General features: G+C 36.3%; 1 protein-coding gene across 1 annotated transcript; it reads right to left on the bottom strand.

Annotated features, from left to right (window-relative positions):
* Window positions 1-2,144: 2,144 nt before the first annotated feature.
* Window positions 2,145-10,607, bottom strand: LOC131018853 (beta-glucosidase 12-like). The gene is made up of 12 exons (XM_057947552.1): window positions 10,502-10,607; window positions 10,308-10,397; window positions 7,852-8,036; window positions 7,115-7,184; window positions 5,932-5,990; window positions 5,033-5,108; window positions 4,651-4,728; window positions 4,448-4,535; window positions 4,092-4,350; window positions 3,511-3,626; window positions 2,669-2,883; window positions 2,145-2,233 (listed from the first exon to the last, which is right to left on the bottom strand). The coding sequence occupies exons 1-12, from the start codon at window positions 10,605-10,607 to the stop codon at window positions 2,145-2,147; spliced, it is 1,431 nt and encodes a 476-aa protein (XP_057803535.1).
* Between the last annotated feature and the right edge of the window lie 6,014 nt (window positions 10,608-16,621).

Consider the following 16,621-nt stretch of genomic DNA (forward strand, 5'->3'; position numbering starts at 1 on the left):
GAGGATTTTGTGTGTTTGTTGATTTATTTGAGCTTATATTGGTTTATGGTCAAGAACTTGTCACTTGCTTGTTGTTTGAACGAATTTTCAGAAATAATGAAGCAGAATTTGGAAGAATTGGCTGAAATACAAGTTGTAGTTCGTCTCGATAGGAGTTCGTGAGCGCAAACGGATCGTAAATCGGAGTTCGAACGAAGGAGAACTAGCGATGGTGTTGACGGCGGAGGTTTCCGGCAACGTTTCTCCACGAACGTCGGGCGCGTCTCTTCAGCAGCGCTCCCCGACTGTTCTTTCTCTTCAGAAGCTCCCTCATCCTGCTGCTCAGCGTCAGGTTGAAGGCTCCAGCGCAGTTGCTGCGCCGATCATGGCTTCCGCCTCTCCTACAGCAGACAGAGGCGCCCTCAATCTCCCTTCGGTTTCTGCAAATTTTGAACGACAACTGAAACCCTCTCTGAATGGGGTTACTAAGCAAAACTTTCAAGTTAATCTTAGGAGCACGGTGGTACCCGCTGCACCTATTTCTGTGAAATCGGCTGAGCAACAGAACTTCATACGCTCGGATTACTGCACCTCCAACGGTTCGACAACCGGATTTACCAGCGCATCAATTTCGTGCCCTCCGTCCGGTTAGGCATGGTGATCAGGGTACTCTTGTTATACCACGTGATATTCAGGTTTCTCAATTGAATAAGTTTAAGCATGCTCTTATAGGCAGACTCTTGTTGAATAAAGGCGATAAGCCGAGGCAATCTCGGGAATTAAAGGCGGAGCTTCAATCGCTTTGGAAAATTTCTTCTCCCTGGCACTTGATGCCGATGGGAAAGGGTTACTATACTCTCAGATTTCAGTCACACGAGGATAAAGCCACTGCCAAAGCTAATCTTTTATGGGATTTATCTGTCGGATCGCTTCGGTTACGTGATTGGGTACGTTACTTTAATCCCTACAAGGAATCTTCTTCTCTCGCTCAGGTGTGGGTTCGGATTTATTATTTGCCTGTGGAGTTTTGGCATCCTGAAGTTATTTCGGGTATTGGAAGTTGGCTTGGACAACCGTTGAAAATTGATGGAAACTCTATGACTGAAGATGTAGGACACTTTGTGCGTATGTTGGTGGAAATTGATTTGGCAAAGCCTTTGCCGGAATCGCTTAATATTGATGGAGGGGATTACGAGTTTCCGGTGGAGTTCAGTTATGAATATATTCCTATTTTTTGTCATCGATGCAAGATTACGGGCCATTCGGTAGAGAAATGTCGCAAGGGTGACAAATCACAGCGAAAGACAACAGATGAGGTGGAAAATGGGGACAAAGGACCGGAATGGCATGCTGTTGGGAAGGCGGTGGTGCAAGCTTCGGTGTTGCATGCTAACACTGAGGCTTTGGAGGTGGTAGATACTACTGATTCCTCGGATCATTTGCAAGTTATTAAAGCTGTTGAGGTGAGGTCTAGCTCTGACGGAGCGTGCTCAAGTGGAGCAGACCACGGGAAAGCAACAGTCTGGGAACTTAGCCCCTTTGGTGGCGGCGGAGCAATCAGGCGAGATGGCTGAGATTATTCAGCTGGCTAATAGTGACGAGGAGGTGGACGAGGAGCTTGAGATGGAGACCCCGGCTGGGAAGAATGTTAAAGACTCTCCTACTCCAGATTTTGCTAGTCGTATTAGTCGGTTAGAGGAGCAGGTTAGCCAGGGAATGCAATTGCTTGTTGATCAAGCACCGCCTAAACGACGGGGACGTCCTCCAAAGGGTATGGAGCGTCCGCGCGTCCCACAACCTTTGGAAGACAGCATAAAGAGTCGACTCCGTAATGCGGAGGAAATGGGTTATAAGCCGAGGGAGTTTGTTATAGATAATAGCGGAAGTGCTAGTATCTGTGTTATGAACAATATCTCCAAAGGACGTTGGTCGGATGAAATGGAGATGGACGATTCTTGCGATTGAGTTTCTGTACGCTGAAGTTTAGGCTTCCTGCGTTTCCTCCTTTGGATTTTTTTTTTCTTTCTTTTAACGAGCTCCTTCTCGAGTCTCGGGCCCCTAGTCTGCGTCCTTGTGCTTTCACGGGTTTTTTCTTTTTCTTTTTTATATAAAACTTTATTTTAATAATAAATTTAAAAATTTAAAAATCGAGCAAGCTAAAAAGTTCAAGCTTTTTTTAGCCCCAAAGTCCCATCGACTAGAGGGTTTTTTAGACTTGATCTTTTAGGCCTTATTTTATCAAGTTCAATCAATCCTAAATTTACGAATGGGGTCGAACCAATTTTACCAGCTTTGTGTGACCTACTGGGATGAAGGAGCATTACATATGCCAATCATCGTGCGATGGGCCATATTTATATTGCATTTGAAATGTATCCCAGATTCCCAATCATTGTGCAATGGACCATATATCTATCTATATATATATACACACACATTCGAAATGTACCCCAATCATTGTGCAATGGCCGATGTGCCATGGCATATTAGATTTGAAATCAATGAAATGTATGCCAATCATTGTTCGATGGCCACATATAATTATATACCACGTTTGAAATGTATTTTGGACACTTACAAAGATATGAATCACAATGATCGAATGTCCTATAAATTAATTGAATCAGTCAAATAGTTACGCTCGGATCAAATAATTTAAAAGTTAATTTTAAAATATCTTTAAACATACTTGTAAAGCGAGCCATCATATCCGATGTATAGCTGATATTTCCACTGCGAGATGACTCATGAACTACATAATCTGAAGTATAATAGTTCAATCCCAAAAAGTCAAAAGATCCCTTCAATAATGCCTTCTGCTCCTCACTAAATTTTGGCAATCGGTTTCCCACAATACTTCTCATTATCTTTGGATAATCCCCATAAACTATAGGATCTATAAACCTAAGAATGATATAATATTGATGAAAAATATATAAGTGACATATACCATTAACATACTTCTTCAGTTTAAAAAACACAAAATCTCCTATACACCCAGGTGTACCGTACACCCGGGTTGACCCGTACCCAAATTCTGACCCGTATATTAATCCAAACCCGCATCCTGACTTAAATCGTGCAAATGACACTATTCAGTTATACAAATAACACTGCTTATAATTTACACTATTCAACTATATAAATAACACTTTAACATTTTAAAATGTTATAGTGTCATTTTCAATCTTATAGTGTTATTTAAAATAATATAGTATTGTTTACAATCTTATAGTATCAATTACAGAAAATGTCATTTATATTTCTGAATAATGTCAATTATACACAGTGTCATTTACAATGTTATAATGTCATTTATACGCAGTGTCATTTGTATGACAGAATAGTGTCAATTAAAAGTAGTGTCATTTGTATAACTGAACAGTGTCATTTACACGATTTGAATCAGTATGTAGATTTGAATCAGAATGCGGATCAGGATCTGGATATGGATCAATTCAGGTGTACGGTACACTCAAGTGTACCCAAGACCACCTCTTTAAAAGAAAGTTGAAACTAAGTTTTACTTACCACCCATAAGTGAAGTCAAGTGCTCGTTGTGTTGCTTCAGCATCAAGCCTGCTTTTTGAATATGGTATAATCCAATCTGACACTAAAGTTATCCCTATTTTTCCCTTTTGATCTCCCTATGTCATGTCAAAACATGTAATAATGCATCCGAATATACGACACATCCGTCCTAATGATTCTTAAATTGTGATTAATAAATAACAAGAAATTAATAAATTTAATTGAAAATTAATACATCCTAATTAGAATGGATACATCTGGATGTACACAGATTTTTTTTATTACCATCATATATTGACATGTGCACAAAGATAATAAAATATTCCACGTCCTCCGTCCACCTAATTATGAGTATTTATATTTCATTTTTGGTTCGTCTATATATCAAATGAGTACCAATTTCATTTTTTTGGCAAGTATACCCCACACAACTTACTTACATACTTACAATAAAAGTGGGACCCTTATTCCATTCACACACTCTTAATCAATTTCTTAAAATCTGTGTCATTTTCAAATCGATACTCATATGGTGGACGGGGAAAGCTAGTATATAAGGATGAGTAATAGTAATTAATAACCTGATATTTTTGTTTGTATAGCTTGACAGATTGTGCATGAGCAAGAAGTAGATTATGTGCAGCAATGTAAGGCTCAGTTGCTGAATTTCCTTGTGCGCATTTGGCTCTATCGGAGCATCTTCCTGGTGCTAGGCTTCCAAGAATATCTCCAACATAGCCACCGTTAATGAAAGTCCATGGTTCATTAAATGTAATCCAATTCTTAATTCGATCACCAAATTCTTTGAAACATAACTCCGCAAAGTCTTTGAAATCATCACTGTCACCAAAATATTTATTTTACTTAATTCTTATATATGTATGCACTAAGTTGGTCATATAATTATAAGAAACAATATCTTGTGAAATGCACTCACATAATTAGAGGACTTAGAAACCCTTCATACTCATCCTCTAGTGCTTGAGGAACATCCCAATGGAATATTGTCACAAATGGAATTATACCTTCAAATTTATCCAAAATAAAAGAAAAATTATTAATTAAAACTTAATTTAAGTAGAGAATAAAAGTAGTACAGTTATTAACTTTATTTAATGGTAACAAATTAAATTCGTTTACCTCTTGCAAGCAGTTCATTGAATACATTGTTGTAGAAGGTAACCCCTTTTTTGTTAACTCCCGCGCTTAGCTTCCCACCTGATAATAGGGAGTATATTTTTTTCATTTCATTTTTTTAAGGGGCGTTTACTTTGTATGATTAGAAGATGTATGATTGAATATTTTTATCTTCAAGAGTATGATTTTTTTAATTTCATCATTTTAATGGGATATAAATCAAGCAAAATTAGATTAAATAATAGAAATAATCAAGGACATTGGAATATCTCTCCTAAATTTTCAATCCATCAAAGTAAACAAATGATTAGCTTACTATGTTACCTATCAACAAAAAAAAAAAAGAATAAAACAGATGATAAAAGTACTTTTATAATTATCTTACGAGGTAATATTCGTGGCCAAGAAATAGACATTCTAAAAGTATCCACTCCGATATTCTTCAAAGTCTTCACATCGTCCTGCCAATTTAGGATTCCATTGACAACGCCCAATTAATGAATGAACTTAAAATATTAAGTGGAATTAAATAAAAGATAAAATAAAAGTTTAAAATGCCATTTAAATAATATTAAAGGACACGCGAAAAAAAGTATATTCTAGATATTGATTTGACAAAACAAGAAATATTATTATACTTCTGAGTAAAAATCATTTTGGCATATATTGAACTATTACTATTTATTCTAGCTAGATTGTTGATCGAATTGATGCTTATAATTTTTTTCTACGAAGGCGTGAATTAAAACCACTCCATTCAATATTTCTTTTTCTTTGTTATTTGGGTAAATTACAATAGATAAAATGCAATGTAATTAGGGAAACACTAAATACAGCATAAAAGAGTATGGAAGGAAGTTACTCTCGAAACCTAAAAAGAGATGAATTCTATGGCTTTATTAAGATTTAATTTGTGAGTAAAACCTCAATATTATTTATTTTGTGACAGACAGACACATCTTTTAACTTAATTTTGATTCCAGATACAAGTTGCATTTACAATGCGGCTAATTTGATTAGACTAATTTAGAGAGAAGTTAGATACAATTGTAGCAAACTAGACATAACTTTGAATTCATAACAATTAAATTATAACTAACAAATTAAACCAAGCTAAACAATCACTAAGTCAGATAATTTACTTGGTTGCATCATTATGCTTAAGCCATAAAATAAAATGAGAATACCTATATCTTTTGTTTAAATTATATAATCAATTCCACAAAAAAAAAAAGAAAAAAAAAACAGAAAAAGAAAAAGAAAAAAGGAATAAACTTATAACACCTTATATTGATTATAGAAGTCGTTGGCCACGTCACCGTTGCTCCTGTCAGCTATTTTTCCTACAAAGGTGTCGCAACAAATTTAAATCATATACAAAAATAATTAAATCATATACAAAAATAATAGTTCAACTGTTACGATGGTAAGCATAGGTATATGTGTTCGCATGAAAAGCAGTTCCTTAGTCCTTATTATATGTATCTTTTCGTAGGTACAAATTCAAATAAAAATGTAAGCACTAACAACTGTTTGTTTAGAGGTTGGATTTTAAAACACTCTTATAAGTTAGTTTTACATGTTTAGGATTTTTTAAATTCAAGCGTGGATTATTCGTCTATATATTAAAAGGATAACCATATCCTATAATAATTTTCCGCTAAAATGGTGAATATATATAATTACTTAATACTAAGAATTAATGGATTAAATTAAAGACGTCTTTACACATTAACTTAGTATTTTCCCTCTATTTGATTTTTTTAGGGGGTTATTTTCTATATTTGATTTAATTACTAATTTATCTGTTTCAAACATGTTGGAACCTATGTCCTATAAAATTATACACACTTTTTATTTTCGTTCTTTCCATAAAAATATATAATTTTTATTTTTATACACTATTCCTTATTTGTTTAATATCAATACCTCAACTTATTTATATCAAATACTAACCGTGGATTATTTTCTTCGTTCACAATAACATAAATAATGGGACTTTTTTTTTCCGCTCACAACACACTCTCGATTAACACACTTAATAAAGTGTGCACACTATTTTAGAATATAGAGAAAGCATGGGAAATAGAGAAGAAAGCAAAGCAGTAGAGATGTAGAAGATATTTTTCATTTAGATCTGAAAACTTGGGCTTACAAAACTAAAGCTCGATGCTTTATACAAAGAAGGAAAGTTCTAGCTAACCTAACTATCTTTGACTAGTCTACTAATTGTTTTTAGCTGACTCAGCTTAACAGATTAAAACTAGCTAAAACAGATTTTAAAGCTAACTAACTGATTCTTTAATAATAAGCTTAACATAAAACTAGAAGAATATTAAAAATCAAATTGACTTGTTATTTTTTATTTTTAAATGTTAAAAAAATAACATAACATATAAGTTTTGCATAACTAGGAAGACAACATTGTTTTGATAAACAAAAAACTTTGCAAAAATGATATAAACACCTGGATATTTGTGGCTATAAGTGTCCCATATACTTGGTCCTTTCCCATCTTCAAATGCAGCGCCTTCATACTTTTAATATAAAAAGAAAATCGATAATAAGAAAATGAGAAAATTGAAAAATAAAATTTTAATTACACATTCTAATAGGACACTCACAAATATCCTATTACATATTTTAATTTTATTTTATTTTTGAATCAAAACATACGAATTTTTGTTCGTCCGATTTTTCCTACGAAATTTCATTATTCCCGAAATTGATATTTACGTATCTATCGAACCTCCCAATATGGCTAGATTGATAAATGATCAAAACGACACAATTTTGACTTTTCCTAAACATACGTAAATATAAATGTAATTATATCAATTGAATGGGAGAACGATGTCATTTTTTACTTATGAATACAACATAGTTTTTTCCTTACCCCGTAGTATTGACACGCGTATATTATATAGACGTACAATAATATGTTATTTAAAAGCCAAGTTAGTTTGTAAATTATTCGCCATGGTAAAACTCAGACTAGCACTATATTCGTGTATTTGAATTCACAAATAAAAATTTGTGGATAATTAAAATTAAGAATCCTAAAATTTCGTCTATTTACACGTAAATATATATATATATATATATATATATATATATATATAGGGTTAGGTTATATATATATATATATATAGCCTGTTAATAAGCATTGGAAAAAAAAGTTGAAAGGGTTAATAAATGGAGTACTTGATAGGCAGCGGAGGCAGCTCCGAATATGAAAGCAGGCGGGAAACTGCTACGACTGAGATTGTGAGCGTAAGCTGTTCCTGCAAAAGATGAAGACACCAAAAATACAAGGAATTGTAAAGCAGTGATGATGATGAGAAAGGCAGGAAGAGGATGCATGGCTGTTTCTGATGTGAAACTCTCATCTCATTTGATGCACCATTAAATAGATAGTAAAAGGAGATATTAAATACATGCAAGGAGATATATATATGTAGATGGGTAAAGAACCATAAATATGTTAATACATTGATAACTTGCGGCAAGTTATGTCATCCAATCTCATACATTGGCATCACCCTTTAGTCAAAATATTATTTATGACTAGCCCTGTTAAATTGTTTAAGCCCAAATTGATAAATGGAAAAAGAAAACATGTGTGCCAGCATCTTTATCTCTAAATAGGATAAGTATTTGCAAACTCCTAGCTAGAGTTTCATTTGATTTTAAAATCTAGCAAACAACAATTTCTTCAATATTCTAAAACTACAAATAGGGATCATCCGACCCATTATTAATTCAAAGTGACATTCATAGACTTTGAAAATACTCTCTCCATCCAAAAAAAATTGTTCTAGAAGGGAACTACACGAATTTAAAAAAAAATAGTTAAATATATTATGAGTTGAGGGGTCTCACTAAAAAATAAAGTTAATAATAATAATTAATTAGTTGTATCGTGGGTGGGTACAAAAAGGCCCACCATATGATATAAAGTTTTTTAAAAAAAATTAATTTTTATGAACGTTCTAAAATGACAAAAAAAAACTAATTTTTATAGACGGAGGAGTAAGTAATAGTTTTCCTTATTAAATCATGGTTTTCTTTTTGGTTGATCAAAATAGACGTAGAATTGGCAAAAGGCTGAGCATTAATTATTTTTTTCTCTTTATGAATTTTGAGATGGTTGAAAGTTTGGGTTAAGCACAAATAAGATTGCGAACTTCACCTGCTCTGATACCAATTGTTGGGTCCTTAAGGGTTGAAAGGACAGGTGTAGGGGGGAAGGGAATACACCTGTAGGCTATTTTTCAAATGTTTACTTAGAACAAACACCTTTGTACTAAAAGACAGTTTTACTGCTTTGAAAATGTGCGGTTTAGTTGACAAGAGGTGGCGACTGATACTGAAACAAAGGTTCAGTGGGTGACTTCAGTTAATTGAGCTGGTCAATTAACTTCAGTCCAAGTAAAGCTTCAGTCGTAAGTAAAACATAGTAGAGTTACTTATTTAACTGACTATCGAAAGATTGATCAGTTAAACCTATAACTCTAGCAGCGGAATATTAAACTTAGTGAAATAGCCTTGAAAGATTTTCTTCACAGAGAATCCCTTAGTTACTCTTTTGAGTTAGTCAGTATTATAGGAACAGAGATATGTGCAAGTATTGAATATAAAAGCAAGTAAGAACACAAGGGATTTTTACGTGGTTCGGAAAACAACGTTCCTATATCCACGGCCAGATTATTAGTCTGGCAAACACTTTGGGCATGTGCTTACGGGTGCACAACAAACCTAACCACAATGCTTACGGGTGCAACGTAAACCTATCTTCAATGTTTACGGGTGCAAAGCAACCTATACTGAAAGGAAACTCCTTACAACAACCAACTCATTGAGTTGAATTTACACACTTAGCTTGCAGGTGCTAAGTAACCTAACTGTTTAGTTTACTGGTACTAAACAACCACTGAGCTTGGTCTAAGTGTCAAGCTCGATTACAAACACTCTTCTCGCTCTTCTGAAAATGGGTATTGTAATATACCAACTAGGATTACTGAGTACATAATCTCAAGTAATCGGTAACTAGGATAGTGATTTATATATGTGAAAATCCTAGTTACAATAAGAGAGTTTAAGTAGTCAGTGAAACTGATTTAACAATATTTAAATCATCTCTTCATCGATTCAATGCTTAACGAATTTTGAGCTCTATTTGATTTTCTAATGTAGCTTTGGCATTGAGGACTGAATCAGAATCTTCTCTTCTCTTTTTTTCTCTCTCTCTTAATTGAGAGATCTTTTGAGCTATTTATAGGCGTCTCTGGGGAATAGATCCGTTGGCGGAGATCTTCTTCTTCAAATCCTATCGTTGGGAGATAACGTTTCTTTTCTGGCTCAGGTACAAGGACATCTTCTTTTAAAGTCAATGCTTTTGACTTCTTCATTGACTGCGGCGTGTCTTGGAATTTATTCATGTGGCCTTTCTTCAGTCATACCTAATGCAGTTTCCTTTAGTTAGGAGCTTTTAGTTGAGTCTGCATCTTCCGCGTGTTCTAGACTCGTGTGAAGTCTTTTTGTCAAACACTTCTTCAGTCGAGATGATGTCTTCAGTTATTTCAGTTTTCTTGATCCTTCAAGCTATACAACGAACTAAGACAATTAGGATCATAGGAGCATCATTAGCTAGAGTGTACCTTTGGGTAGTTTTGGTATCATCAAAACATAAGGGTTTAAACATATCTTTCTTTTCTCAACAATTTTCCCCTTTTTGATGTTGCCGAAACCTTGCACATAAGAATCAAAAGCACAGGCAACTCATATGATTGAAAAGCGTAAACAGATAGAACATATGCACATTTAACAAATCAACCTCAGCAGGATGAGGTACCAGAACACAAAAGAAAGTATGCCAGATATTTGACAATCAAAGGTAATAGGAGATAAAAGAGCTTGTATTCAAATGAATAGACGAGAATGCTTATCAAAGAGTACATTGTACTTAGTAGGTGAGAAATTTTCCTTACTGCCTAAGGCAATTGTACAAGCAAACCTATAAACTCTACGGTTTAACGTGGTAGAGTTGGTAGAGGGCATTTCTCCGTTGAGCATAGAGTTCTGGATCAGTGATTCTCCAAATTTCACTGATACTTCATACTTCTCGTTCAATAATGACTATGTCAGTGAGTCATTTTCGTCTTGGAGGTGTGATGATGTTGAGAAGCAGAGGAGGGACAAAGGCCATCTTAGCTGCTTTCCTTGCTTGTTCCAGTCGTTTGAACTGAGCTTGATCATCCCAGTTTCTCATGAAGAATTTCAAAGCATCAGGCTGATGTTTCTTCTGGTTGAACTTGGCAGCTATGAACCACTTGGTGAATATTTCTTTTATTCTTATCCACCAGTTGCTTATCTCTTCTGGAACCCAAATGTCAGGGTTCTTTAGTTGATTTCCATGAAGATGGGAAATCAGAAGCCCTGAGTCCCGATAAGCATGAAGCTCTTGATGTAGCCTCGGTGTAAATGGTGAGGCAATCTTGCCTAGTTCCAATCGTCTCCTTGACTGATGTGGGCTCTCCTCATCACCACTTCTTTGCCTCTTCTTCCGTTGATCTTGAGATGTAGACCTGTAGGCCATTCCAGTTTCAGTTGAAACTTGCTTTTGCTTTCCTTTGTCTTTGGCTTTGAGCTTGGTCTGGATGAACTCCATCATTTCTTCAATTTCTTGAGCTGGAGAATCAAAGCTCTTCAGGGGTCGCAGTCTTCCTTTTATTTTCTCTTCAGTTGAACTTTCATTTATCATTTTCCCCTTTTTGGCATCATCAAAAAGATGAACCTCGGGAAGCCACTGTGAGTTAGAATATCTTCGTGCATTGCTAGTGTTGGCGTGATCAGCAGTAGGCTGTATCTCGTTGACATTTTTTTCCAGAGAATGTAGTCTTTTCTGCATCGGTAGCATCTCTTGCACAGTAAAGGCATGAAGAGCATTTCTCACTGATTGATTGACATCTTGTTCAGTGATGAAGGAAGCAATCTTGTGGCGCAGATGGCTGAGTTGTGCGTTGATCTCCATGTACCTCTCAAACTCCCTCTGATTTGCTTCAGTGCGCTCTTGGTTGGCGAACATTACTTGATCAACAAGTTGTGGAAAGTTTTCGATGATTGGTAACATGGTCTTGATGTGAGTGTAGAGACTCTCTTGCACTGCTTCTGATTGGTTATCTAAAAATCGTAGGTATTGACCGACCATGCACTTCTCACTTATGGAGTCCCTGAAAAGGTCCTCGACAAGGATTTCCACTCTGTGAAGTCTTTGAACTTGTTGCGTTGCATATGCAGTCTTTTCTTCAAGTAACCTTTGTAGATTTTTGATCTGTTGTTGTTTCTCTAAGATCAATTTCTCCAGGTAGGACTTCTTCGCCGTTTTGAATGGATTGATTGCCTTTGAACTGATGAATTCCCCCTCAGTTCTAGGCATCTCTTTAGCAGCAGTAGGAATGGAGGAGAAGACTTCAGGTGGCTTTTGATTTGTTTCAGTTGAGCCATTGTCTCCCAATTGGTGATTCTCAAGTGATGATGATTGATCATTAGTTGAGGTTGAGTTGGTCGGCATTGCCTTGGATGAATCAGCTTCGGTTGGCAAATCAGCAGTGACCATTTTACAAGTTTCAGTGGATGTATCCTCAGTTGTCATATCCACTGTAGGAACATTAGTTTCAGTCAAGTTCCTTCTCGTGTCAATGTCTTCAGTGGAAGTTTTCTCTGTGATGTCTTCATTTTCTGGAGCATCATCCATCTCGTCTTCTTCTTCTTTAGAGGTAACTTCAGTCTCCTCTAAGAACCAGTCGAAAGAGCTAACAAGGGCAACATTATCATCCCCATCAGCAGCAGCTTCTGAATGCTGTGCTTCTTCAGTGTCACTGTTTAATTGAAGATTTCTTTGTTTTAGTGCAGCCTTTTCGTCAGTGTGTTGCTCATCTTCAGTTTCTTCAGTAAAAGTAACATTGTGACCAGCAAGTTCAAGAGTGGATGTTTCTTCTTGATCCACGTCCTCTTGTCTAACTTGCATTTTCTTCAAAGCATGCAAGTCATCCCACAAGCTCGTGGGGCCAGATCTTCTTGATGTTCATAAGTCCATGAAGAAAGAGTTGGACTCAGACTTTTTGCTATAGAGATCTTGGTCAGGGGTCTCAGAGACTTTCAGCGTGAAAGAGAGCTGATGAATAGTCTGATGAGCACGCTTGAGCAGGGTTTCGGAGAGAGGCTCGTGCTGCGAAGGTTCTTCTCCAGAGCGAAGAATGCTGGGCTCTAAGGTTGATGAATTGGAAAGAGAAGAAGCTGATGTATTCGTGAGGAATACCTCAGAGTATGTCTGGTACACTCGAGTGGGAAGATGATGAGTGTGAAAAGACAAGGTAGGGATGGGAAGGTGGAATGGTTGCAGTTTGGAAGATGATTCCATAGGGTACTACTACAACCTTTGCTGTGAGGTTAAGCCCACACAGCTTTGACTCTGCTGATTCTTATTTGGGAGAGAAAGACAGGAAGAATCAGCGAGATGATGGTTGTGAAAGGAAAAATGTAGGGGCGGCCTAGCAGATGCATTGGAGATAGACTGTAGCCCTACGTCCTGGGAGAATGATTCCTCCCGAACCACTCTTATTTCATACTCACTTCGAGATGAAAAAGAGGTTTCACAACTTTCTGACTGGGTAGGATACTTCTGCATAATGGATTGTTCAGCAGTTGAAGGACTTGACATCCCAAGCACTTTGGATGAAGCTAATTTGTCCTTGGGATGTGCGTGAGGTTGGATTTGCGACCTTGAGATTGTCATTAGGATGGGCATGATGCCTTCGTCCGGATCTCATCTAGAGCGTGCTGCACATGACTGATCTGTATCTTCCATCTGTAGTGCTTCTGTCCCTTGCATTGAGAGGTTTTCATCACGCTTGTTGAGAAGATGCTCTTTTGGCGCTTGTGGATTATAACTCCATCGAACCAATGTCTTCTTTTCTTCTGGCTTCATGATGATTCCTTTATGAGAAAATGAAAGTGATCTCACAAGAATTTCGTGGATATGAAAGGTTAGTCTGACGAGAGAAAATTTCAAAGAGAAATTTTCAGATGGAAGGAGAATTTTCAAAGTAAGGGAGAGACTAATGAGAGAAAGTGAACATGCATGGTAAAATAGTGAAGAAGGTAAAGAGGCATAAGGGTAAATGATTTGACAGAGACGGTTCGGATTTGACCATTAAATTCGATTAAAGAAATTTTTTGCGTCCGCATTAAACAGTCGTCAAAATCATGAGCCTAAAAAGGTGGAGCTAGTTAAAACGTGCTGACGTGGGTGAACAGTGGAAAAATTTTGAAAATCTTTTTATCCATAAGTTGCAAAAAGGGCGGGTTAAAAATATTAGAATAAAATTCGCACCTTTTAGTTGAAAATATATTTTTCAACTTAGCAACAACACTTAGGATGTTTGGAATAGAAATACTTACTCGTCGACTGAATATTGTAATCAGTCGATACCTCTTATGAAATCCTAGGTGGCTTCTTCTGGTTCTCCCTTAACTGATTACGGGGTGATTTTGACTGATGAGTGTTCACTTGCGGTGACTAAACATTCTTTCAGTTGATGAACTTGCTTTAGATAATTGAAAGATGCAGCTGGTAGATTTGACTTATGTTTCTGATCCTTCAGTTGGATTTCTGACATCTTCTAAAGTGGTTCTTGGTCAGCTCTTTTTTCTTCAGATTTTGATAAAGCTTGACTTCTATGGAGCTAACGTCTTCCGGCTGAATGAGTGTGTGTGAATGAACTTGATGCATTTTGCTTCCTCATTCCTTAGCCTTTCATTGATTATTGATCATCCCTTTAGATGTTAGAACAATCTCATCTGCGTGACAATACACTGAGAAATCCATTAGAAATAAAATCTTTAGATCACAGATTCCTTTCTGATGACTGATCCGGCCATCAGTGTGAGTAGACTTTCTTCTTGACTTCAGTCGTTGAGTCGATCTCGGAGAGAGAGAGATAGAGAGCTGAAAGAGCGGATTAGTGACTATGGCATAAGCAAAAGAACATAGACAAATAAGAGCACATAGCACATAAGAAGAGTTCTGTAAAAAGTTTTGAAAACTTGTGAAATCTTTTGACAACCCTTTTTGTTCAGAATTTGGTTCAGTAGAACTTTGATGAAAACAAATTGTTCTTTTGAACAACCTGCTCTGATACCAATTGTTGGGTCCTTGAGGGTTGAAAGGACAAGTGTATGGGGGGATATACCTGTAGGCTATTTTTAAAATATTTACTTAGAACAAACACCTTTGTACTGAAAGACAGTTTTACTGCTTTGAAAATGTGCGGTTCAGTTGACAAGAGGTGGCGACTGATACTGAAACAAAGGTTCAGTGGGTGACTTCAGTTAATTGACCTGGTCAATTAACTTCAGTCCAAGTAAAGCTTCAGTCGTAAGAAAAACATACTAGAGTTACTTATTTAACTGACTATCGAAAGATTAATCAGTTAAACCTATAACTCTAGCAGCGGAATATTAAACTTAGTAAAATAGCCTTGAAAGATTTTCTTCACAGAGAATCCCTTAGTTACTCTTTTCAGTTAGTCAGTATTATAGGAACAGAGATATGTGCAAGTAATGAATATAAAAGCAAGTACGAACACAAGGGATTTTTATATGGTTCGAAAAACAACGTTCCTACATCCACGACCAGATAATTAGTCTGACAAACACTCTGGGCATGTGCTTACGGGTGCACAGCAAACCTAACCACGATGCTTACGGGTGCAACGCAAACCTATCTGCAGTGCTTACAGGTGCAAAGTAACCTATACTGAAAGGAAACTCCTTACAGCAACCAACTCATTGAGTTGGATTTACACACTTAGCTTGCAGGTGCTAAGTAACCTAACTGTTTAGTTTACTGGTACTAAACAACCACTGATCTTGGTCTAAGTCTCAAGCTCGATTACAAACACTCTTCTCGCTCTTTTGAAAAAGGGGTATTGTAATATACCAACTAGGATTACTAAGTACATAATCTCAAGTACTCGGTAACTAGGCTAGTGATTTATCTATGTGAAAATCCTAGTTACAATAAGAGAGTTTAAGTAATCAGTGAAACTAATTTTACAACATTTAAATCCTCTCTTCATCGATTCAATGCTTAAGGAATTTTGAGCTCTATTTGATTTTCTGATGTAGCTTTGGCATTGAGGATTGAATCGGAATCTTCTCTTCTCTCTTTTTCTCTCTCTCTTGATTGAGAGATCTTCTGAGCTATTTATAAGCGTCTCTGAGGAATCGATCAGTTGGCGGAGATCTTCTTCTTCAAATCCTACCGTTGGGAGATAACGTCTATTTTCTGGCTCAGGCACAACGACATTTTCTTTTAAAGTCATTGACTGCGGTGTGTCTTGGAATTTATTCATGTGGCCTTTCTTCAGTCATTCTTGATGCATTTTCCTTTTGTTAGGAGCTTTTAGTTGTGTCTGCATCTTCCGCGTGTTCTAGACTCGTGTGAAGTCTTTTTGTCAAACACTTCTTCAGTCGAGATGATGTCTTCAGTTATTTCAATTTTCTTGATCCTTCAAGCTATACATCGAACTAAGACAGTTAGGATCATAGGAGCATCATTAGCTAGAGTGTACCTTTGGGTGATATTGGTATCATCAAAATATAAGGGTTTAAATATATCTTTCTTTTCTCAACACCTTGCGTCGTTGAACTCATCTCCGATCGAAGGTGAAGAACTTATGCACGCGGGAAAAAATTGTGCCCTACAACTGAATTGCCAAGAACAATTCACGCCAAAATGTGTTTACGGAAATGAAGAAATCGGGGGAAAAATTTAGATTTAGAGATTCTTAAAAGAACGGGGGTATTATAGGCATTATGAAATATTTGCGAGGATAGAATCGGTAGTTTACTTTGTTATTAAGAGTGTAACACTAGAAACCAAATAGGTTAACAATGAATATTATGAAGC

Source organism: Salvia miltiorrhiza, chromosome 3, assembly GCF_028751815.1.
Source record: "Salvia miltiorrhiza cultivar Shanhuang (shh) chromosome 3, IMPLAD_Smil_shh, whole genome shotgun sequence".
In the NCBI taxonomy this organism is placed as follows: Eukaryota; Viridiplantae; Streptophyta; class Magnoliopsida; order Lamiales; family Lamiaceae; genus Salvia; species Salvia miltiorrhiza.

Excerpts from the sequence above, each read along its gene's own strand:
- LOC131018853 (XM_057947552.1), bottom strand. The coding sequence starts at position 10,607 with ATGTACTCTTTGATAAGCATTCTCGTCTATTCATTTGAATACAAGCTC. Across the intron at positions 10,398-10,501 it reads ATACTTTCTTTTGTGTTCTG|GTTTCGGCAACATCAAAAAG; the intron begins GTACCTCATCCT and ends CTTATGTGCAAG. Across the intron at positions 4,729-5,032 it reads TTGGCCACGAATATTACCTC|GTGGGAAGCTAAGCGCGGGA; the intron begins GTAAGATAATTA and ends CCCTATTATCAG.